The 25963-nt window shown below is 44.0% G+C and overlaps 1 protein-coding gene across 1 annotated transcript in view; it reads left to right on the top strand.

Annotated features, from left to right (window-relative positions):
* CYP2U1 (cytochrome P450 family 2 subfamily U member 1) overlaps positions 1-25963 on the top strand; it is a 60375-nt gene that overhangs the window by 25778 nt on the left and 8634 nt on the right. The window contains exons 2-4 of the mRNA XM_073641106.1: positions 8223-8858; positions 22297-22458; positions 25256-25423. Coding sequence (XP_073497207.1) covers positions 8223-8858; positions 22297-22458; positions 25256-25423 — 966 coding nt within the window. The remainder of the gene's footprint in view (positions 1-8222; positions 8859-22296; positions 22459-25255; positions 25424-25963) is intronic.

The raw sequence follows: 25963 nt of genomic DNA, 5'->3' as shown, positions 1-25963 counted from the left end.
TACATTGTCACGTCCACCTCAACCCCCTCCACTTGGACCTCAGCCTCCTGGTTCAAGATTGTTGTTTTTCATTTTTTTATTCTATGTTATTTTAAGTCATTTCCCTATCTACATTTGTTTGCAGGGTAGTTGTCCTGCTCTTACCCCCATTTTGTTTCCTTTTTCAGCCCCTTAGCCCTTACTACGACCATTTTACAGCACAAAAATTCGGGTCCCCTTTTGGCTTCTAAGGGATTCAGGTTTGGGGCCAAGTTATGGTGCCTGAACGAACTTTGAACTACAGTTCGACCGAATGTGAACATGCACTGGTCGGCTCATCTCTAGTTATGTTGCTAAACTTGTGACTCTGCTTTGTTGGCAGTTGCAATTCCTCTTTTTTGCTGTCATATCCTCCTGTATTTTTTACAGTTGTTTTTCTCAGCCATTTCCTGGCAAAGTCCAGGCTGCTGGAATACCGTCCAATGGAATTGCTGCAATGGAAGAGTTTGTTATCAAGTAGATTAGATGACCCCGATACTGGATACAATCTCATTCTTGTTTTTCATGAAGTTTGCCCTTCAGAACTGAACTGTCCTTTTCCAAAACACGAACACATGTATTAAAAGGATTCGTGACTAAAAATAGGGAATGAAGAACAGCAGAAGAATTTACAAAGGACCCATCCGCTCTCCTGCTGATGTGCCTGTGATATTCAATACTTGTATTCTCTATGGAATGAAAAATCTATAGCATATTTACTTATATGCTCTACTTTGTGCCGTTCTTGTGTTATTCCTCCTGAAATGTATGAATAAATTGGCAATGAGATGTGCTCCTCAGTTACTTCTCCACTTGGTAACACTCAGTCGTCAATTTATTTATGTATATGTGTGTGTGTGTGTGTGTGTATCTGTGTAAACACACACAATCCCAACAATACAGCAGCACATTATACACTAAGATGTTTCCAAACATTGAATATGTCAATACAGAATTTTGAATCCTTACAACGTTTGCACTGCACACTGTCAGGATTCTTTGGTATTGCTGGCGAAAGCGGGCCGTCACATGATTGCAAATATGTAATTTGCATACATCCGGACACATTCAGAGTAGATGTGCCCTGACCTCACTCTAGTCACTTGTATGGAGCGAGACCAAGCACCTCTAGTCAACACGTAACTGCAGGTATGAAAATTACATACCTGTGGACAAATGACTGCCGCTCTGGAAAATCCTGACAGCGTACGGTCCGCACCCGCTGTAAAGAATCAGAAGTCTGAAGTCCCATCGTGATTTTTAATAGAAGACCATACAACCCCTTTAATCTGTATTACTGTTAGATAGAATATACAGTTGTGCTCAAAAGTTTACATACCCTGGTAGAATTGTTCCTTTCTTGGCCTTGTTTCAGAGAATATGAATGACAACAAAAAAACTTTTTCTCCGCTCATGGTTATTGGTTGGGTGAAGCCATTTATTGTCAAACTACTGTGTTTTCTCTTTTTAAATCTTAAGGACAACCAAAAACATCCAAATGACCCTGATCAAAAGTTCACATACCCTGGTGATTTTGACCTGATAACATGCACAGAATGTGACACAAATGGGTTTGAATGGCTACTAAAGGTAACATTCTCACCTGTGACCTGTTTGCTTGTAATCAGTGTGTGTGCATAAAAGCTGAGTGAGTTTCTGGAATCCAGACAGACTCTTGCATCTTTCATCCAGCCACTGACATTTCTTTAAGTTTTGTGAACATGATTTGAGACTGTTTGACAGATTTAGTACATGTGAAGAATGCCTGTTTTTCCAGCATTCCTCACATGTATTAAATCACATTGCTCTTCAACCAACGGGTGTGCTGTTCGGTTATGAATTAAAGGGATAAATTAAAGGGCACTAAGGATCCAGCTCTAATTAAAATTCAACCTTAACATATGTGCACTCTACATCTTATTCAGGTTGATTTTTACCTAGTATTCACCTGAAAAGTGCTGCAAAACCATTGCAAAAAATGAACGGCCTGCACAGCAATGTAAGAACAACATGAAATGACACTTCAGAAAAATGACCTCCAGTGATTTTCGCCTTGAAAAACTCGGCGGTTCTGCAGGCGTCTTAAAGATGCCATGTACACATTTATTTATTTTATTCACTTATACAGCACTATTAATCCCCCAGAGCTTTAGAGACATCATCATCACTGTCCCCATTGGGGCTCACAATCTACATTCCCTATCAGTATGTCTTTGGAGTGTGGGAGGAAACCAGAGAACCGGGAGGAAAACCACACAAACACAGGGAGAACATACAAACTCCTTGCAGTGCTAACCACTGAGCCACCGCTACCCATGCCCTTAGAATGAAGAGAAAAAATGCGAAGCCTAATACTGAGGCAGTCACCACCTCCAATTGTACACTACAAAAAGTGTGTATTGCTGTAGAAGAGGAAGATTTAGTAAAGAGCTGGAAACTCCCTGTAAGGGTATGTGCACACAGCATCTTTTTCAGGTGGATAATGCCTTAAAAAGCATTCAATAAAGCCGTAGTGTGGGTAAAAGAAGTGACTTGACCATTCTTCAGGCAGCAAAGCCACCACAAAAATGACGAGACGTGAGAGATGCATCAGTGAAACACCGCCGGCGTTTTATCTGTGGCATCTTCTGCTTCAAAAACTATGGGAGTGTGCCAGTGTCTATAAGATGTCATGCACATTGCCTAAGGCTGCAGGGTCAAGTTTATAGTCTATAACTACGGAAACACACAGGTCTGTATTGTAGCTGAATATAAGAAATGGAAAAGCAGATCTTATTATTTATTTCTAATTGCAAAGATGATTTTTTTAATTATTGTAAATGCTAGTAAAAAATAAATTGTGGTTGCAGAGGAATTAATAAGCTTTTATTTACACACAGACACGTTTTGTGGTAATAACTTTGGAATATCCGAGTGAGTCTGCGATTTTTTTTTTTTTTTTTTTTTTTTTGTGAAACATTGCTCTTTATGTTAATGGTAAATTTAAGTCAAGTTTTATGTTTATTAACCACTTCGCACCAGAGCCTGTTTTTGCCTTCGTGACCGGGCCAATTTTTTCAATTCTGACCACTGTCAATTTATGAGGTAATTACTCTGGAACGCTTCAACGGATTCCCCTGATTCTGAGATTGTTTTTTCGTGACATATTGTACTTCATGATAGTGGTAAAATTTCTTTGATATCACTTGCGTTTATTTGTGAAAAAATCAGAAATTTGGTGAAAATTTTGAAAATTTTGCAATTTTCAAACTTTGAATTTTCAGAGAGAGATATGTCACACAAAATAGTTAATAAATAACATTTCCCACATGTCTACTTTACATAAGCACAATTTTGGAACCAAAATTTTTTTTTGTTAGGGAGCTATAAGGGTTAAAAGTTGACCAGCGATTTCTCATTTTTCCAACAAAATTTACAAAAACATTTTTTTAGGGACCACATATTTGAAGTCACTTTGAGGGGTCTTTATGACAGAAAATACCCAAAAGTGACACCATTCTAAAAACTGCACCCCTCAAGGTGCTCAAAACCACATTCAAGAACTTTATTAACCCTTCAGGTGCTTCACAGGAATTTTTGGAATGTGGAAGAAAAAAATTAACATTTAACTTTTTTCACAAAAATGTTACTTTAGACCCAATTTTTTTTATTTTCACAGGGGTAACAGAAAAAAATGGACCCCAAAATTTTTTGTGCAATTTCTCTTGAGCGCGCTGATACCCCATATGTGAGGAAAAACCACTGCTTGGGCGCACTGCAGGGTTTGGAAGGGAAGGAGCGCCATTTCACTTTTTGAATGTAAAATTTGTCTGAATAATTAGCGGACGCCATGTTGCATTTGGAGAGCCCCTGATGTTCCTAAACAGTGGAAACCCCCCACAAGTGACACCATTTTGGAAACTAGACCCCTTAGGGAACATATCTAGATGTGTGGTGAGCACCTTGCACCCCCAGCTGCTTCACAGAAGTTTATAATATTGAGCTGTAAAAATAAAATTTTCACATTTTTCCCACAAAAACGTTTTTCATCCCTTAATTTTGCATTATCATAAGGGTAACAGGATAAATTGCACCATGAAGTTTGTTGTGCAATTTCTCCTGAACACGCCGATACCCCATATGTGGGGGAAAACCACTGTTTGGGCGCACGGCAGGGTTTGGAAGGGAAGGAGCGCTATGTTGGCTGGGATAGGCAGCAGACACCATGTCACATTTGAAGAGTCGCTGACATGCCAAAACCCCCACAAGTGACCCCATTTTGTAAACTACACCTCTCAAGGAATTCATCTAGGGAAGTAGTGAGTATTTTTTAATTTTTAAATTTATACCATTGGGCAGTGAAAAAAGCATAATTATATTTTTACCACAAAAAAATGTTTTACCCTCAGATTTTACATTTTCACACAGGGCAATGGGTAAAAATGGTGCCGAAATGTGTCACACAATTTCTTCTAAAAGTGGCAATACCCCATATGTGGCTGTATCGTACCGCTCAGCCATACGGCGAGATCTGGGGGGGACGGAGCGCTATTTGACAATTGGAGAACAAATTATTGTAGAATAGGCATTTGGATTTGGGAGCACAAAATTTTCTGAATTTCTTTTGGGGGGCAAGGGCCATTTTGCTTTTCCAGAGCCTTTCTGCTACCAGTAACTTGGAAGTCCCTTATATTTTTAACAGATGATGGACCTGAGTGGGGACTAGCTTTTTTTGAGGAATGAGTTGAAGCTTTTATTGGGAACATTTTACGTAACATTTATCCGGCGCTCTAGGCTGAGCACTTACATCGGGGTTTCCATCTAAATTTCCAAGTGATATAATTCAGATGAAACCCCTGCGGGATCCATTCACTGTAATGAGGCAGCAGAGTTACTCTGGACTCCGTCTGGCCTCTGTTTAGCGGTGTCCTTTTTTTCAGAAGTGCACAAAACTGTGGCCAACCGCACTTTTATGCACGCCTAAAACAAATGACACTGTGGGATCACAGGCTAGACGGCGTCCACAGTGGCCTATATCTGCCTCATTACAGGGAATCTCCCATCATGGGTTCCGGCTGAATCACATATTTCAGAGATTTACACAGAAACTCTGGTGTAAGTGCTCAGCGCAGAGCGCAGGATAAATGTGAGCAGAGCCTTACTGCGATCTTTGGGAGACATAATAAACAAATCAGTAGCAGGTGAAGAATTGGTTTTATTTATTTTTTTACGCCGTTCCTCGTGTGATATAACTGATTAGATTACTTTATTCTTCGGGTCGGTGCGATTACAGAGATACCAGATTTATATCGGGTTTTTAAGACTGACAGCTGTCACACACTAAGAGACGCTTTTTTTTTGCAAAATCTAGTTTTTGCATCGCCATATTTTGAGAGCTATAATTTTTCCATATTTCGGCCGACAGAGTCATGTGACGGCTTGTTTTTTGCGGGACGAGTTGACATTTTTATTGGTACCATTTTTGGGTACGTGAAATTTTTTGATCGCTTTCTATTCCGTTTTTTGGGAGGTAAAATTAACAAAAACCAACAATTCAGGAATTGTTTTTTGAGTTTTTTTTTTATGCCGTTCTGCGTGTGGTAAAAGTGATCAGGCAGCGTTATTCTTCGGGTCAGTACGTTTACAGCGATACTACACTTACTGTATATTTTTTTATGTTTTGGCGCTTTTACACAAAACAATTTTATAGAAAAAATATTTTTTTTGCATTGCTTTATTCTGAGAGGTATACCTTTTTTATTTTTCGGCTGATGGAGCTGTATGGCGGCTTGTTTTTTGCGGAACAAGATGACGTTTTCAGTGGTACCATTTTTATTTCCATTTTGCTTTTTGATCGCATTTGTTTCCACTTTTTGTTTGGCGATATGAGGAAAAAGCATAGTTTTTTGCTCCGTTTTTTATTTATTTTTATTACGGTGTGCACAGAAGGAGTTAATTAGTGTGACAGTTTTATAGCTCGGGTTGTTTCGGACGCGGCAGTACCAAATATGTGTACTTTTTTTATTTTTGCAAAAATATATGGATTTATCGGTTTAATATTTTATTTATTTATTTTAATTTATTTTCTAATTTTTTTTTTAACAGTTTCAAAACATTTTTTTTTTACTTTTTTTTACATTTTTACTTAGTCCCTGTATGGCACATTCATTTTTATTTTTCTGATCCCTGATCTCATGTAATGTAATAGACATATATTACATTACATGAGATCTTCACACAGTCAGTCTCCTGTCTGGCTTAGCTGCAGGCTGAGCCAGGCAGGACACCATATATGGCAGATCTGGAGGCGGTCATGTGACCTCCAGCTGCCATAGCAACGTCAGGTCCTGAAAGGAATCAGGGGTCGTCGGAGAGGTAAGTGGACGACCCCCTCTCCTCCTGCTGTCTTCTATATGCCGCGATCACTATAGATCGCGGTATATAGAAGACAGCAAAGGGTTAACATCACTGGGACCTGATCTAATCAGGTCCCGATGATGTTCCCTCTCAGAGCTATCGCTCTGCACCGCTCCCACAGCGCTTGCAGGACCCTGGGGGTCCTGAGCGCTGCGAGACCACCCACCGTTTTTAAACGTCCGCGCTGCACAGAGCCCAGGCAGCGCGGACGTTTATCTACAGTGGGCGGTCGGGAAGCGGTTAAACTATCTGATGGTTGACATATTTTTAAAAATTTTGTGTTTTGTATTCCCTTAAAGTCATACCACACTAAAAGGTTAATAAATAACATACAATATGATGAATGTCTACTTTACATTGGTATAATTTTTCAAATGTCCTTTCATTATATTAGTATTGTAAAAGGGTTAAAAGTTTTTCAGCAATTTTTTTTTTACTTTTGACGTGACTTAGAGACCTATATATTTCGAACCCCCCCTTCCCTTTCAAAAGTAATACCATTTTAAAAACTGCACCACTCAAAGTATTACAATCTGTTGTCAGGAAATCTGTTAACTTTTCATAGGAATTAACTCATAGTTAAATGAAAAAAATAATAGAATTACATTATTTTTCACTAATATGTTGCTGTAGACCTAAATTTTTTTCAATTTTACAAGGGGTAACAGGAGAAAATTAACCTGACAATTTGTTGCACAACTTGGCGGTATCCCATATGTGGTCAGGATCTACTGTGTAAGCACGCAGCAGGGCTACAAAGGGAAGGATTGCCATTTGATTTTTGGCTCTTAAATTTTGCTGGAATAAATTGCAGACACCATGGCACATTTGCAGAACCCTTGAAGTGCCAAAACAACACAAACCCCAATGAGTGACACCCCTTATCTAGGATGTGGTGAGCATTCTGAACCCACTGGTGCTTCACAGAATTTCATAACCTAATACTGCCATGAAAAATTACATTCTTCCTACTAAAATGTTACTTTAGCCCCAAATTTTTCATTTTCACAAGAGGTAATAGGAGAAAATAGAACCCACAATTTGTTATGCAATTTCTCCTGAACCCAGCAATACCCCATTAGTGGTTGGAAAATATTGTTTCAACACGTGACAGGGCTCGAAGGAGAAGGCGCGCCATTTGATTTTTGGAAGTGCATATTTGACAGTAATAGATTACAGAAGTCATGTCATATTCACAGAGCCTATGATGTTCAGTAACCTTCCAAAAGTGACCTAATTTGGAAACTACACACATCAAGGATTTCATTTAGGAGTGTAGTAATTATTTTAACGAGTGTATCACAGAATTTTATAAAGAAGAAAGGGAGCACTCATCACTGTGTCCAAAAAAGATTTATTTGGTCAAGGATGTAACATGAGACACAACTTTTTACAAAAAGTAATTTGGCTTTCCAGCTCCATGTTCTTAGATCTCTAACTTTTTTTTTTCATCCCCACAGTCATATAAGGACTTGTATTTTGTGGGATGAGATAAAATTTTCAATGATAAAAAACATATGTTAAAAATGCTTTTTCTCGCCTGAGTTCACTGTATGGGTTAGATAATGTGATTAGTTTTTAAGCATGGGTTGTTCCGGACATGGTAATACCCTTATGTAGAAATAGATGTCTCTGGTAGGATAGTTGAATAACAGATACTTGGATTTCATTTCACGGTTTACCTAAATATTTGTCATGCCCTTTTATAAAAGAAATGTTTAAGGCAAACATAAACTGAAATGTTCCTCTGACGTAGTAGTACATTAACTTACTTTTGCAAGAAATCAACAGGTTATTCTGTTTTTCAGGAATTGTTTTTGCGAAATATGGTCCTATATGGAGACAGCAGAGAAGATTTTCCCATTCTACTTTAAGGCACTTTGGCCTTGGGAAGCTAAGCCTGGAACCCATAATTATTGAAGAGTTCAAATATGTGAAGGCAGAAATGTCAAAATTTGGTAATGAAGGCTTTAGCCCCTTCCAGATCATCAATAATGCAGTTTCCAATGTCATCTGTTCCATAAGTTTTGGCAAACGCTTTGACTATGAGGATAAGGAGTTCAAGATGATGCTGGCGATGATGTCCCGCGGACTAGAAATCAGTGTCAACAGTGAAGCCATCCTCAGCAACGTTTTCTCTTGGATGTACTATCTTCCATTTGGACCATTCAGAGAGCTAAGGCAAATTGTTATAGACATCACAGCCTTTCTAAAACGGATCATAGCGGAGCATAAACTTTCCCTGGACCCTGAGAATCCCAGGGACTTTATTGACATGTACCTCCTTCATATAAATGAGGAGCAGAGAGCTCAACTGGAGAGCAGCTTCGACACTGAGTACTTGTTCTATATTATTGGTGATCTCTTCATTGCAGGAACAGATACCACTACAAACACACTTCTTTGGTCTCTCTTGTATATGTGCCTTCATCCTAATGTCCAAGGTAAAGTATGCAGCTACTATGCATTAAACTTCATCACAGATTTTAAAAGTGAATTTGACAATCGGTCTATGCTTTCTTATTTGAGAACAGCATAAAGTATTGACATAGGCTTTTATTTCCGCACCTTGGCACTTACTGGACTTCTTTCTGTAGTTTTGATAAAACATAGGTTTTTCCGCTGCAGCTCTGCTAGTCCTCTATTTTGTATTCATAAGCTCTGTCTAACCCCACCCACGCCACTGATTGCACAGTATAGGAAGAATATGGCCAATCAACTTCAGGGAGTGGGGCTACATGAAGACAACACAGCTCCTCATTGAGAGGACTAGCAGAGCTGCAGCAGATAAAACAGTGTTTTATCAAAACTATAGCAAGACAACCAGCAAGAGACATGTATCTATCTATTCCTTATGCTGCTATCAAATTGGGCAACATAAATGCAGTGACAGATTAATTTTTATTAATCCTGTTGCCATGGGTTACACATTAGAGTATAAAAGAGAAAGGACAAAAGACTCCTAGGTAAAATGATTGGGAAGCTGGAATGTGCACCCTTGCCCACCCACCCAAGAAGCATTTGACTCATCTCACCAAACTCATTGTCCTAATAGGAGGCATGCCCTTGTATCCATCCTTTCTTATACCATTTTGAATTATTTTCAGAATTATGGGTTGGCCTATTTACCAGCTAAATAGATAGTGTAATCAATAAATCCAGCTGAATGAGTAAATCATTATGTATATCAGGAGTTCACTTGTTTATTAAAGTATGTTGCTGTCAGAGTCTGGCTGTGCCAGCTGATAATATCCATTGACAGTTTACATAAGCACAAAGTACACAACACTTCCCTGTCACTACCTCACCAGTGACCTTAGGAGCAGGTCTGATAACGGGGAACAGAGAATCCAATTTTTACTCTATGGAGAGCAAAGTATAACTATTTTATCTTTAGTGTTTACTAGACAGGGCTCCAAATGGGTGACTTGGATTTGCAGAAATGAAAAGTTTTACAACTTTCTAATAGACTTGACAGTCAGAGGATGGAAGCCCTGCACATAACTAGTCCTGCTCTCTGCTGAGCTGTAGATGCAGAGGTAATGCTAGATGAGGACTGCAGTGTGATACATTGTACTTTGTGTGACCACCAATGTGTTTAGTAGCTCCTAGAGCATTGACTAGACTGGACACTTACACATGATGCCAGTTAGAAGGTGGTAGGGGGGAAATCAGCTCCCCAAATGCAGAAAAGTTGTAGAGATGCGGTGCACGAACTCCAGACCGAATTCTGGGCAGCAAAACAAGTGAAGAAAAAGGGGTATTCTCAACTCCAAGATCCCATTTCATTATGTAGTAGGTGCAATAATAATTATATTAGCAGTTACCTCCAATTAGAAATGTAGTTCTTCAGATAAGCTATGTTGCTTACCCCATGTGAAGAGCATTGGAGTAGCTTAGGTATCCATACTTACGGTCTCTAACTGCTAACTAACTCACTGTATGAGTGGTCATAACCATGGATACCTAGGCTACTGCAATGCCCAGTACATAGGGTAAGCGATATAGCGAATCAGAAGAACTATACTATATTTCTAATTGGAGGTATTTGGTAATATTATTATTACACCTACTATGTATTGGGATGGGATCTTGGAGATGGGAATACCCCTTTAAGTTTTGTATTGCTATAATCGTACTGACCTGTAGAATCATATAGCCAGGCCATTTTTACTGCAGATTGAACAATGTGAAAACAAAACTCAGAAAAATATGACATCATCGCATTATTTTTCACACCCGTTTGGATTTTTTTCCTATTTTTTTTCAGTGTATTATATCATTATACAAAAAGCAATCCCTCATATGATCGTGTCGACAGAAAAGTAGAAAAATATATTTCTCTTGGAAAAATAAAACTAAAAAAAAAAAACGGTATGGTCCTTTTGAAGGGTTAAGCAAGTGATTATAATGAAAGCAAACATACAGTTTAGAAAGTATATTACAAGTATGTGATAATTTTATACAATGATTAAGAATTCTTAAAGGGGTTGTCCACTACTTTATATGATCCCCCACTGTATTCCCCCAGGGCCCATAAGTGTTTCTCTAAATACCTTGTGGCGCCTTTTCTGCCTGTGAGTGGCGCTATCACTGGCCGCTCACAGGCTTCACATGACCCCCGGCTGCAGCCGGCTCTGACATCCGCTGACGTCACGACAAGTCCAGGCTGCAGCCGAGGGTCCTTCTTCCGCGTTCCACCAGTGGCTGCTGGGTTGTGGGCGGGGTTACACCCGGCATCCACCGCGTGCTCTCCTTCTCCTCATTCACTGGGAAAACGTGCGTTGGGTGTGACGCACGGGGTAACCCCACCCAAAGCCCAGCATCCACTGCGGGGACCGCGTCACTGATGTCACGCCTCACTTGATGTGACATCAGTGACGGGTCACGTGATGCCTCTGAGTGGCCATCGATAGCGCCGCTCAGAGACAGAAAAGGCACCGCAGGGTATTTACACTTCTGGGCCCCGGGGGGATACATTGGGGGGGTTCGTATAAAGTAGTGGACAACTTCTTTAACATAAACCGGAAAACTCCTTTTAGGTTATGTTCCCACTAGTGTTGAGCCACCCCCGTAGTGTTCGAGTTCGGTTCGGTTCGTCGAACACCCGTGTGTTCGCCGAACTGTTCGTCGAACTGTTCGTCGAACACCTTCGAACACCGTTAAAACCAATGGCAGGCAAACAAAAACACATAGAAACACATAGAAAACACCTTCAAAGGTGTCCAAAAGCTGACAAACTGCTCAGAAGACATAACTAACACATGGAAAAGTGACAAGTACATATAGTCATGCGAAAATAAAAGAGGTGGAGGAGTAAAAAGAGGGGGAGACACAGATATAGGCATGTCATGCCCTTCTAAAATCCAAAAAGTGAGAAGCTGACACGGCCAGTCCGCTCCTGCCCGTGCCACCTCCGTGTCGCCGGGTTTGTGCCAGAGCCGCGGTGAACCCTGATGGCCAGCCCCCCTCTCCCAATACTGGTGCCTGTCCGCTGGTGGGTCGAGCGAGCCCCCCTGTGGTGGAGGCAGCTCTAAGCTTTTTAATTTAAATTGTCTCTCTAATTTGAATGAATACACTTTAAATCCATTTACAAGGATCTATTGGAGGGCAAGTCTCATGCCAGCAGCCGCGTAATTCCAGCTCCAGTAGCGTCCACTAAAGCTGCTGCAGTTAAAAAGCTTTTATAAGGATCGAGCTCGGCTGTCCACCGCAAGGCATCCTACTGCCAGTCCCAGCCCCTATGCCTTGGGGTGCCTCCTGATGCTCTTCACTGAGTATCCCAGCATTTCCTTTGAAAAAATTAAGTGTCTAAACTACAGGTGGTGTAGCTTGCTTAACAGCCGGGATAATCCGCTGACTAGCAGACACTGCTACTAGGCACAAAGTATTTCCTGGGCTAGATGCAGTTAAAAATTTGTAATTAGATACTCTCGTTGGATGCTGAGAAAGCATTCCATAGAGTCTCCTGGCACGCCATATATGATTCTCTTAAAAAGCTTGGGGTAGGGGTCTAGGGGACCCTTTTATAGCCAAAATCACGGCCCTGTATCGCAATACGTCACCTAGGCTGAAGATAAATGGAACTGTAGCACCCTGAGGGCTCGGTTGCTACAGACGTATTGCACCTCACCCAGAGGTGTGATATCTCACTCTCCGGTAAGGATGGAGTGTGGATCAGGACCCGACACCTGCATGCATTACACCACATTGCCGTGGGGCAGGGCGACCAATATGCCCCTGAGATGGGCACGACAGTCCCTGTCCCTGGCTGGAGTGGGGGGAGGGAACACTGAGGAAGGGGAACCCTGTAGTGCAGGAGCAGGGAGGAAGCAGTTCCTGGGTGCATTGAGAAGGGAGTATAAAAGGTGGGCACCATCTTAGTTCAGTGCAGAGAAGTCTGAGCAGAAGTGGCAGGGAGCAGGGGCTCTGCATGAGCTCTGCTCCGGAGGCGGGCCTAGTAACAGAGGCCCAGGCCTGGAAGAGGGAGAAGGAAGGAAGAGGAGCGGAGAAGGCTCCAGGAACGAGGAATGAAGGGATCCCAGGGGTGCGGACGGGCGAGTCGCCACCGCACGCCCGAATCCACCTGCGTGGAGGGGTCAGGCCAAAGGGGGAGACCGGTCCCCGAACTAGTGGAGGCAGGAAACGACCCTCAGCTAGAAACCGGAGGCTCTGACATTTTATGTGGCGCAGCCCCTCGCTACACCCGCTAGGAAGGCACCACATAGGGTCAGGGAAACTGGCGCCAAGTTTACCAAGAGGAGGCCCGAGGCAGCCGGACAGAAGTGTTGGTAAGAAAGGCCAGACAAAGGACACACAAAGGGGGTCCTGTGAAGTGCTCCAAAGTTATCTGGGAGTTGTCTGAGCCCCTCACCTGGTGAGCACAGTACGACGTGGGCAGCCGTTACCTGCAGACGTGGTCTGGATAATAAGAACTGTGAGTAAAGGCCCTGGACTGCATCACTGACTCTGTGTCGTTACTGCTGCTGCCCTGCACCATCACCCCCATCCTCCGCATACACTGCCCTGAGGCTATACTCCTCCCGTGGGGAGTTATGCTACGCTCTGCTGCACCCACAACACCAGCCTCAGCGGTCTGCCCTGTAGCGGCGGTTCACTCTGACCGCAATCCACGGGTGGCGTAGTCGGACATTTAAACATCAAAACCACATAAATAGTTCCGCCACTGGTTTGACCGCCCTGAGCCACGGAACCGGGTCGCCGCCACGAAGACTACAACCACCAGCATCCACCAAAAAGGGTCCGGCTCCGGGTGTCCCAAGGCCCAGGGGGTGCGTCAGAACATTTTCATCACCTTTCACAATCACCAATGGGACAAGGCAGGGATGTCCTCTGTCCCCTCTCTTATACATCCTAGTGACGGAGCACCTGCTCTCATCAATTCGCCATAACCCCAATATTAGGTGGATTGAGGTGGGAGGCACCGAGTACAAGTGCTCTCTATTTGCTGATGTCCTAGTATATATCACTCAATCACATATATCCATCCATGCTGTTATGGCTGAAATAGATCACTTTGTTACATGGTAAAATTTTAAAATCAATGCAGCGAAGTCTGAGGCCCTCGATGTCTCCCTCCCCAAATCCATATAGGATTCCATCCAGTCCAACTTTCCCTTTGCCTGGCCCTCACAGGGTATCAAATACTTAGGAATTCCTATTCATAGAGACCTCTCCCATCTATGTTATCTTAATTTTGGGCCCTTTATTGAACAATTCCATACAGACCACGGTTGGCAAGTTAGAACTGTAAGATTCACTACGTGAACCGCTGGTGTTTTGTGGAAAAGCACATGTACACTGCGTTCCAAATTATTATGCAAAAAGTGTTTAGGAGTGATAAGGGAAGAATTTGTTTGTCAGTTAAACTCATTGATGGTGATGTGTGTCAGGGCTCTTTATATCACTGTAAGCAATTGCAGACACCAGTGCTAATTAGTTTGGCAGGTGTGTCCAATGAAAGGCAAGACTACTTAAGAAGGCTCTCTCACATTATTAAGCAGCCTACATTTTCTGCCAAAATGGGAAAGAAAAAGGATGTGTCGGCTGCTGAGAAGCAACAAATTGTGGAGTGTTTAGGTCAAGGCATGACTACAATCAACATTGTGCGATGATCAGGATGAAGTGTCTTGGCAATCAAGAAGTATGTAGCTGATTCACAGTACACACGTGTGCGTGCTGATAAGGGCAAATTGAGGACTCTTTCCTACAGGCAATTACGTCAGGTTGAAAGAGCAGCGGCAAAAAAGCCTTGTCATAGCAGCAGACAAGTTTTTGAAGCTGCTTGTGCCTCCAACGTCCCCCGAACAACAAGATGCAGGGTCCTTCAGAGGTTTGCAGCTGTGCATACGCCATCCTGTCGACCTCCTCTATCCACTTCACACAAGCAGAAACGGCTCCAGTGGGCCAAACATTACATGAAGACTGATTTCAAAACTGTTTTGTTCACGGATGAGTGCCGTGCAGCGCTCGATGGTCCAGATGGATGGAGTGGAGGATGGCTGGTTGATGGACACCCCACGCAAACACGGCTACAGCGCCAACAAGGAGGAGGTGGAGTAATGTTTTGGGCTGGAATCATGGGGAGAGAGATTGTCGGCCCCTTTAGGATCCCTGAAGGCGCTAAAGATGAACTCCATAATGTATGTGGATTTTCTCAAACAGCACTTCCTGCCATGGTTCAAGAAGAAGAACCGTGTATTTCACAGCAAGATCATTTTTCTGCATGATAATGCACCATCTCATGCTGCACATAAAACATCTGCATCTCTGGCTGATATGGGCATAAAAGGGGACAAACTTATGGTGTGACCCCCATGCTCCCCTGACCTCTACCCCATTCAGAACCTTTGGAGCATCATTAAAAGGAGTGTCTATGATGGCGGGAGGCAGTTCACATCTAAGCAACAGCTCTGGGAGGGTATTCTGTCCTCATGCAAAACAATTGAAGCAGAAACCATCCAAAACCTGACAAATTCAATGGACGAGAGAGTTCAGAAGCTCCTTTCGAACAAGGGGTCCTATGTGAAAATGTAACATCACCTAGAATAAAGTTTTGAGTTGAAAACTGTTTGATTTCAGTTTCTAATAACCTGCTAATGCTTATAATTTCAAAAATGACAATTTTTTTGGTCTTTATTAAAATGAAAAGGTTGATCGAAAAGTTTGGGGGATCTAAGAGTGTGGCAACCCAGTAGTCATGATTACTTCGAATTCTGACAATATGAGGGTCATGCTGCAGGTAGTGCAGCAAGAAGGCACTTATGTGTCTTGCGCATCTCGGAGCCCCAAAATTATTTTCCGGGCTAGATGCAGCTAAAAATTATTTTTAATTTTAAATCTGGTGGAGCTTATTATAGATGGCCTAATAGGATCAGTGCTGCACACTGCTACAAAGCCCAAATTATTTTCCAGTCAAGATACAGATAAACATGATTAGTAATTTGAAAGCTTAAAACGTTTGGTAGGGTGATTTTAACCAATCATCAAGCTTTTACTCTCCCCAGGATGACACAGGGGTAGAAAAGTCGTTTCGGATCCATGATTTGTTCATCTTTATGAACGTGAGTCTGTCTACATTATCAGTGGAGAGCCGCGTGCGCTTATCTGTCAGCACACCACCAGCAGCGCTGAACACACGTTCAGACAGAACGCTGGCTGCGGGGCATGACAAGATCTCCAAGGCGTAAGTGGCTAGCTCCGGCCATTTATCCAGATTGGAAGCCCAAAAAGAGCAAGGGTCCAGTGACACAGTCGTGGCTTCAATGTTTACTTGGAGATACTCCTGTACCATCGTCTCTAGGCGTTGACTATGTGTCAGACTTCTTGTCTCCTGTGGCCTTGCAAAGGATGGGCTAAAAAAGTGGTGAAATGATTCCGCAAAATTGATGTTACCAGCAGATACTGTGGTTCTGTTACGGTTTGAGTGCTGAACACTTGACGGTCCCACGGTTGGCAAGTTGGAACTGTGAGATTCACTACGTGCACCACTGGTATTTTGTGGAAAAGCACATGTAAGATTCTGCAACAGTCTCTGCTGATACTCCTGCATGCGTGCATCCCTTTCTATGGCAGGAATAATTTCTGCAAATTTACTTTTGTACCAGGGATCTAACAGTGTGGCAACCCAGTAGTCAGGATTATTTCTAATTCTCACAATTCGAGGGTCATGTTGCAGGTAGTGCAGCAAGAAGGCACTCATGTGTGTTGCGCATCCAGGAGCACCAAGTCCCTGTTGTGTTGGTGGCGAGGTAACAATCATGCTTCCTTCCTCTGTCCTCTCCCCCCAACCTCGCACAACAGAAATGTGATCAAGGTCTCCCTCATCTGATGAGTCTTCCATCAGTTCGTCCTCCACTTCTTCCTGGGCTCCTGCACCTTCCTCACTAGTTTGGCTGCTACCATGCGCCCTGGTAAAACCATCTCCCCCACCCTCACATGCCTGCCGCCTTGGTGCTGCCGACCTTCTGGACCTTGCAGATGTTAGCCCTTCCGCATACAACTCCTCCTCCTCTACTTCCTCCACCTCCTCTTGTGCCACCACCTGACTCCGAATTCTGTTTAACATGTGCTCCAGCATGTAAATCACCGGAATAGTCATGCTGATAATGGCATCGTCAGCACTAAACATCTTCGTCGCCATTTCAAAACTGTGCAGAAGGGTGCATAGGTCCCTGATCTGAGACCACTCCTCCAGCGTGATTTGCCCCACCTCTGAATCTCGTTGGCCCAGGCTATACGTCAGAACGTATTGTACCAGGGCTTGTCGGTGCTGCCACAGTCGCTGCAACATGTGCAGAGTTGAATTCCACCGGGTAGGCACATCGCATTTTAGCCGGTGAAGTGGCAGGCCCAACGACTTCTGTAGAGATGTAAGTCGCTGAGCTGCGGGATGCGAACGGCGGAAGTGAGCACACAGCGACCGTGCCCTCTGCAGAAGGCCATCTAGTCTGGGATAGTGGGCTAAAAATTGCTGGACAACCAGGTTCAACACGTGAGCCATACAAGGCACGTGTGTGACATTGCCCCGGCGAAGGGCTGCACCCAGGTTTGCAGCATTGTCGCACACGGCCTTCCCTGGTTTCAGGTCCAGTGGAGACAACCATTCATGAAATTGGTTCTCCAGAGCTGACCACAACTCCTCAGCTGTGTGACTCACATTTCCCAGACATTTCAATGTAAAAACCGCCTGATGACGTTGAGCCCTACTGCCAGCATAGTAAGGAGGTGTGCAGGATCCCTTCTGCGCAGTTAGAAAGCTTGTGGCATGACCAGACAGGCTTTGGGTGCAGATGGAAGACCGAGAGGAGGTTGAGGAGGCAGAAGCAGTGGAGGAACTTTGACATAAAGAGGATTGACGCACAACTCGTGGGGACGGCAAGACTTGGACAGCAGCCCCTTGTCCTGCTGTCACCATAGTTACCCAGTGCCCAGTCAGCGACATGTAACGCCCCTGTCCATGCCTACTCGTCCAAGTGTCTGTGGTGAAATGCACCCTGTCACACACAGAGTTTCTCAAAGAAGCGGTGATGTTGTGTGCGACATGCTGGTGGAGCGCAGGCACACCTTTCTTTGAGAAGTAGTGCCGACTGGGCATCTGGTACTGGGGCACTGCGACGGACATAAGGTCTCGAAAATCCTCTGTGTCCACCAGGCGGAAAGGCAGCATTTCTGTAGCCAAGAGCTTGCAGATGGTGAAATTCAACCTCTTAGCTTTCTCATGGCTAGGAGGAAATGGTCTTTTACTTGTCCACATCTGAGGGACCGAGGGCTGGCTATTGTGCTTAGACGGGGTTGATAAGGGTGTCCCCGGCAAACTGCCGGTCTGTGAGGAAGATGCAGGCGGACATGTTAGGTTGCCTTGATCCAAAGGTGGTGCTATCGATGTCGGACAGCGCTCAACACCAGCTGGTGTTACCACCTCCAAAGAAAATGATGACCTGCCAATCACGCTGGCTGTTGCGGGTAAAGAGGTGGCAGGTCTGCGCCCCAAAACAGGTGTGACTGCTGTCCCCCCAGTCACAGAGGATGAAGAGGCCGCGGATGCACAAGATATGGCAGACGGTGGTTGGCCCGGCCGGCTAGGCCGCATTGTAGCATACTGAGCTTCCCACTGCAACTTATGCTTCATGTCCATGTGCCGGTTCATGCATGAAGTACTCAAACTATGTATTTTTTGGCCTCTACTTAGCTTTTGCTGACAAATGTTACAGATAACACGAGTTGGGTCATCTTTATCGATCTGAAAAAATGCCCAGGCTATGCAAGGCTTAGCACCCATGCGACCTGAAGAGCCACCACGACTTGTGGTGAGAGGCAGAGTTGTGTTTGAGGATGCAGTTGTTGACGTGCTTCCAGTACTACGTCTCTGTCCAGGAAGGCGCAACCTGACCTCGTCGTCACTAGCATCTTCCTCCACCTCCTCTGCTGACCTCATCTCTTGGCTGACTGTGGGTTGACAGTAAGTGGGATCTCCGACCTCATCATCATCACCCTGTGCGTTATCACACCCGTCGTCCTCAGAGCCAACCTGTTCCTGCCCTGACAAAAAACTAAAGTTGTCGCTCCAATCAGGTATTTGAGTCTTATCATCGTCTTCCTCATTGTCTCCACCAACAGGAGTTACAGTTTGGGAATGAGGGTCTACATTATGGTCAGAACCTTCTGCGTCTGGTCCTGGATCCGACTCATAAAGATTCTGGGCATCAGTGCAGATCATTTCCTCGTCTGGATTCACAGAAGCGCTGGAGTCGACCTCTGATTCCCAGGCTATAGTATGAGTAAACAGCTCTGCAGACTCAACCATCTGTTCTACCTCATACTCAGACGGGCAGCTGGAGATTTGGGAGCTGTGAGGAAGCAAGTGCGATTTGGGTGACACCTTTGAGGACTGGAGTATTTGTGATGTTGAAGTTGATGTGGAGGAGAGCCCACTTAAAGGAGCACTTGATATCCGTTGAAGCACCTGCTGTTTTTGTGCCTCATCTGGAATTTGTAGCGATTGGCGTGGCCGTAAGAAAGGGATCTTATCACATTGTCCGCTAAAAGAAGTAGACATTTTAGTTTGGCTGGAAGATGGTCTTTCTTCTGCAGATGTTACTGTTGCTTTAACACCTACCCCACGGACACAACCTTTTTTCCCCTTCCCAACACGCCTATTCCCCTTTCCACCAGCAGCAGGCCTTTTTCCACTCATTTTGGTGGTTAACTAATTCACAACTCTGGAGTTGTTTGCACAAAAAAACAATGGATGGTAACCGAGCAGAGCTGAGTGGCCAAACTGTGGTATTAGGCCAAAACTATTGGCTGGGTTAGATGCAGAAAAAAATTATTTTGAATTTGCAACCTGATGGAGGTCAGTATAGATGGACTAATAGAGAAAGTCCGACACACTACTAGAAGGCCAAATATTTTTTCAGAGGTAGATGCAGAAAAAAATATATTCAGTTTGCAACCTGATGGAGGTCAGTATAGATGGATTAATAGAACAAGACCCACACACAGCTAGAAGCCCAATATTTTTTCAGAGGTAGATGCAGAAAAAAATATATTCAGTTTGCAACCTGATGGAGGTCAGTATAGATGGACTAATAGAACAAGTCCCACACACTGCTAGAAGCCCAAATATTTTTTCAGAGGTACTGTAGATGCAGATAAAAATTAGTTTTAATTTGCAACCTGATGGAGGTCAGTATAGATGGACTAATAGAGAAAGTCCGACACACTACTAGAAGGCCAAATATCTTTTCAGAGGTAGATGCAGAAAAAAATATATTCAGTTTGCAACCTGATGGAGGTCAGTATAGATGGACTAATAGAGAAAGTCCGACACACTACTAGAAGGCCAAATATTTTTTCAGAGGTAGATGCAGAAAAAAATATATTCAGTTTGCAACCTGATGGAGGTCAGTATAGATGGATTAATAGAACAAGACCCACACACAGCTAGAAGCCCAATATTTTTTCAGAGGTAGATGCAGAAAAAAATATATTCAGTTTGCAACCTGATGGAGGTCAGTATAGATGGACTAATAGAACAAGTCCCACACACTGCTAGAAGCCCAAATATTTTTTCAGAGGTACTGTAGATGCAGATAAAAATTAGTTTTAATTTGCAACCTGATGGAGGTCAGTATAGATGGACTAATAGAATGATGCTATGCCCAAAAGATTTTACTTCACTAGGTGCAGTAAAAAAATTGGTATTCTATACACAGGTGGTATATCTTGCAACACAGATAGGCTACTCCACTGACTAACACACTCTGCAATAGGCCAAAAAGGATTAGCTTTGCTAGATTCAGCCAAATGCTGTGAAAAAAACTTGCACAGCACTGGCACAGACCTGCCTGGCAAAAACTGATAGGAACTGATGTAACCTAGTCCTGAAAAGGACTCCAATTACAATTAGTCTTTACTCCCACAATCTATCTATTTAAGAGCACAGACCTGCCTGATAAAAGTCGTAGGAAATGCTGTAACCTAATCCTTAAAAGGACTGCAATCACAACTATTCCCTACTCCCAAGCTATCTGTATATTTGTGCGAAAATTGGCTTGAAATTAACAAGGTATAGCGCACACAGCAACAGCGGTGCCGTCTAACACGCAGCTGCAGCAGTGAGAAAATGGTGGCGACGGGGAAAATGGCTTGGTCTTATAGGGCAAGGACATGTGACATACACTGCCAATCACACATGCCCTTGCTTGTGTGAAAAAAAGCACTTCGCTCCGTGTGTGCGCTGCTGATAGGCTGACAGATTGCACCTCCCCACTGCAAATGCGGGAAAGAGAAAAAAAAATGGAGATCTTCATTGTTCCTGCAGAGATCCATCCCCTGCCCCTCCCCCCACCCCGCTGTACACTCAAACTGCGTATTAACATTAATTTTCATCATTACTGAGAAAAAATCCAGTTATGATTTTGGTGCACGAACAGTTATCGAACATAACCTCGAACAGCCGAATTTTTCTCAAATTGTTCGTGTTCGCCGAACGGCTCGAACACCGCCCAAAACAGCTCGAATTTGAGATTGGCGAACAGTTCGAGTAGAACAACGCTCATCTCTAGTTCCCACAATGAGTATTTGGTGAGTTTTGATGTTGCAGATTTTCTGCAGTATTTCGGCACCTATTGGGCCATGTGCACACATTGAGTATTTGGTCAGTATTTTACATCAGTATTTGTAAGCCAAAATGAGGACAAGAATCAAAGGAAAAGTATAATAGAAACACGTCACCATTTCTGTATTTATCACCACTCCTGGTTTTGGCTTAGAAATACTGAACATGTGCATGTGCCTTAGATGCTGCGGTTTTGCTCAGCTTCTGGCCATGTAAGATTGGTGATGAGCAGACCCGTGGAATTTTGAGTTCTGGCACCGGACCCGAACTTTATTCTCTCTTTTTCCCTCTCTCTCTCTTTCCCTCTCCCCCTTCTTTGTCTCTCTCCCATTTTCTCTCGCTCTCTGGCGCTCTCTCTCTCTCTGTGTGTCTCTCTCGCTCCCTCTGTCTCTTTCTTTCTTTTTCTCTCTTTCTCTTTCTATCTCTCTTATTCTCTCTCTCTCCTCTCCCAAGAACTCAGAACATTGCAATGGACTCCCAGGAGAAGTCTGTGTTCTTTGTTTAGCACCAGACACTAACGGGTCTGGTACAAACTCTGAACTTTTAAGTTTGGGTTTGCTCATCTCTAGTGATGAGCTCCACTGGGTCAGAGCTGACATCCAGGAGATGTGGATAGGGAACACGCAGCTACTTAGCGCCCTCGTCATGCTTAATCTGTAGTCTATTCTTCTAAGAAAACACAATCTTTCTCTTCTTTTTTTTTTTCTTTTTCTGTTAAATGTTCTTTTCCTATTTAATAGAGAAAGTCCAAGCTGAAATTGACTCTGTGATAGGACGCGAGCGACCTCCTTCCCTGACTGACAAGATTCAGATGCCGTTTACAGAGGCCACCATTATGGAGGTGCAGAGAATGACAGTGGTTGTGCCCCTGTCAGTACCACACATGGCTTCTGAAAGTACAGGTAAGCAACAGCGTCCAGAAGGAAGGTGCTATTGTGTGCTAAGCCTTACATGACGTGGATTACCTGTCTGCCATATTATCACTGTCCTCATCTCCGTGCTAGTCCAGCTGTCCAGGTAGTTTCACTTCACAAATACTAAAGGCGGATTCCTGCACCGCAGATTTTATTGCAGGGACTTCTGCTACTGAAAATCCATTTATCTGAACTGGGTCGTATCAGATGAATGCGACAGTTATAGAACTGTGTGCAACAAAGTCAGCAAGTCTGTGAGTTCACCCTTAGGCCATGGTTCTGCATTAGACGCAGGGTAAACGCTGCATTTTTTTTATTTTCATGGGGCGAAGCCTCTGCTTTCCCCACATCACCTTCTCCACATTCACACCTGAAACCTTGTAAAGGCCCCGTCACACTTAGCGACGCTGCAACGATCCTGACAACGATACGACCTGTCAGGGATCGTTGCTGCGTCGCTATGTGGTCGCTGGTGAGCTGTCAAACAGGCAGGCTCACCAACGATCAGGGGAGCAGCGACATCGTGGAAAGAATCTTTCCACGATGTCCTGCTCCTGGTTACCAGCCTGCTGAAGCAGGAGCAGGCTGGTAACCATGATAAACATCGGGTTACTAGGGGCACACGCGCTCCTAGTAACCCGTTGTTTATCATGGTTACCACTCTGCTACGGTGAGCGGGAGGTTACCGCTCACTTTAGCAGGCTCGTAACCATGATAAACAGCGGGTTACTAAGTGCGCGTGTGCCCCTAGTAACCCGATGTTTATCATAGTTACCAGCCTGATCGCTGCTCCCGCTGGTCACACACAGCGATGTGTGCTGACCAGCGGGAGAGCAATGACCAAAAAAAGGTCCAGGACATTCTGCAGCGATCAGCGACATCACAGCAGGGGCCTGATCGCTGCAAAGTGTCACACATAGCGACATCGCTGGTGAGGTCGCTGTTGCGTCACCAAAACCGTGACACAGCAGCGATCTCGCTATGTGAGACGGGGGCTTTACACTAATGAGTCACATGACACCGGGGAGGGAAAATAGCTAATTGGGCACAATTTGGCTATTTTCACTTAGGGGTGTACTCACATTTGTTGCCTGTGGTTTAGACATTAATGGCTGTGTGTGGAGTTATTTAGACCACACCAAATTTACACTGTTATGCAAGATGTACACTGACTACTTTACATTGTATCGAAGTGTCATATCTTCAGTGTTGTCCCAGAAGATATAATAAAATATTTACAAAAATGTGAGGGGTGTACTCACTTTTGTGATATACTGTGTATATACACTGCTCAAAAAAATAAAGGGAACACACAATGTAACTCCCAGTCAATCAAAAGAAGGTTTGCTGTGTCTGTCAGCACAGTGTCCAGACCATGGAGCAGATACCAGGAGACAGGCCAGTACACCAGGAGACGTGGAGGGGGCCGTAGGAGGGCAACAACCCAGGAGCAGGACCGCTACTTCCGCCTTTGTGCAAGGAGGAACAGGAGGAGCACTGCTAGAGCCCTGCAAAATGACCTCCAGCAGGCCACTAACATCCATGTGTCTGATCAAACTGTCAGAAACAGACTATATGAGAGTGGTATGAGGGCCCGATGTCTACATGTAGGTGTTGTGCTCACAGCCCAATGCCATACAGGACGCTTGGCATTTGCCACAGAATACCGGGATTGGCACAGTCGCCACTGGTGCACTGTGCTCTTCACAGATGAAAGCAGGTTCACACTGAGCACATGTGACAGACCTGACAGAGTCTGGAGACGCCATGGAGAGCGATCTGCTGCCTGCAACATCCTTCTGCATGACCGGTTTGGCAGTGGGTCACTAATGGTGTGGGGTGGCATTTCTTTGGAGGGCCGCACAGCCCTCCATGTGCTCGCCAGAGATACCCTTACTGCCATAAAGTACTGGGATGAGATCCTCAGACCCCTTGTGAGACCATATGCTGGTGCGGTTGGCCCCGGGTTCCTTCTGATGCATGACCATGCTAGGCCTCATGTGACTGAAGTGTATCAGCAGTTCCTGCAAGATGAAGGCATTGAAGCTATAGACTGACCCGCCCGTTCTCAAGACCGGAATCAGATTGAGCACATCTGGGACATCATGTCTCGTTCCATCCACCAACGTCACGTTGCACCACAGACTGTCCAGGAGTTGGCGGATGCTTTAGTCCAGGTCTGGGAGGAGATCCCACAGGAGACCATCTGCAACCTCATCAAGAATATGCCCAGGCATTGTAGGGAGGCCACACACACCACTGAGCGTCATTTCCTTTGTCTATATTACATATCACCATCTTTAAGTCCATTATTTATTTTGTGTATTTAACCCCTTAAAGACACAGCCAGTTTTCGTTTATGCATTTTCATTTTTCCCTCTTTTATTTCAAATAGCCATAACTTTATTGTTCACTGACATAGACATATGAGGCATCTGCCCTGAATGTGTTACAAGCACACTGACACACTCCATGATGTATGGGTACATCATAGACTGTTAAAGAAGTCTGCTACTTGGACAACTCCTTACAAACACCACGCTTGGCCTTGATAAAATAAAAAAAGACTTGGGCAGTACCAGACATTTTATAAAATAATGAAATAATTATTTTAAAACTTTTTAATAACTGATATCAGGTTAACCTGTTATTTTTGCTGATTTACCAGATGGTCATAGAATAATGTATAAACCCCTATCATGTCCCTGATGCCTGATTGAAGACACTTTACTGTTTGTATGAGCAGGTTAAATAATGATCTGCTTTGTTTTATTTTTCTTCCCAGTCTTCCAGGGGTATACTATTCCCAAGGGGAGTGTGGTTTTGGCAAATCTCTGGGCAGTACACAGGGATCCAAGGGTATGGGAGAAACCGAATGATTTCAACCCCAGCAGATTTCTGGATGAACATGGACAGATCCTGAAGAAAGAAGCTTTTATTCCATTTGGAATTGGTAAGAACACTTTATCATTTGTAGTGACCTGTATATGTAAGGCTCAGTCCACACTACCTTTGTGCACACTGTTGATCTCAGGATGGATGCAGAAGCACTGTAAAGTTCACCGCACAGTATATGTTCCCCTGCAGTGGCCCTCTGTATAGGAAAGCCCAATGTGCGGCACTTTCCTATACAGTAAAACAAACGTATGACTATGCATACCGGATAAATGGAGGCAGAAAGAACACACATTTGGCCTCCGTCTGGAGAATGTGAGCCTATGGCCATGTTACAGTGCATGATGTGAAAAGCTCCTGATCTACACTGTGTAGGGTAAGTGCACAGATACCGGTGCAGAAGTGGCAGGCCTTCCTGTTGTGGAGCTTATGTCACTCACATGAAAATGAATTGCAGGTATGAAAAATGCATAGCACAGCGAGCTGCACAGAGTCTGAAACGCTGGAGTTACGGGAAAAGCGTAGCTCACTAGGTCTCTCTCAAACCTCCATTGCTACAAGATTGGAAGACGTTATTTCTGCCTCAGTTTTAGACAGC

Source organism: Phyllobates terribilis, unplaced genomic scaffold (assembly GCF_046119375.1).
Source record: "Phyllobates terribilis strain yellow unplaced genomic scaffold, ASM4611937v1 Scaffold_1__5_contigs__length_1240528914, whole genome shotgun sequence".
NCBI classification, from domain to species: domain Eukaryota; kingdom Metazoa; phylum Chordata; class Amphibia; order Anura; family Dendrobatidae; genus Phyllobates; species Phyllobates terribilis.
This window is presented reverse-complemented; position numbering and strand designations above follow the sequence as displayed.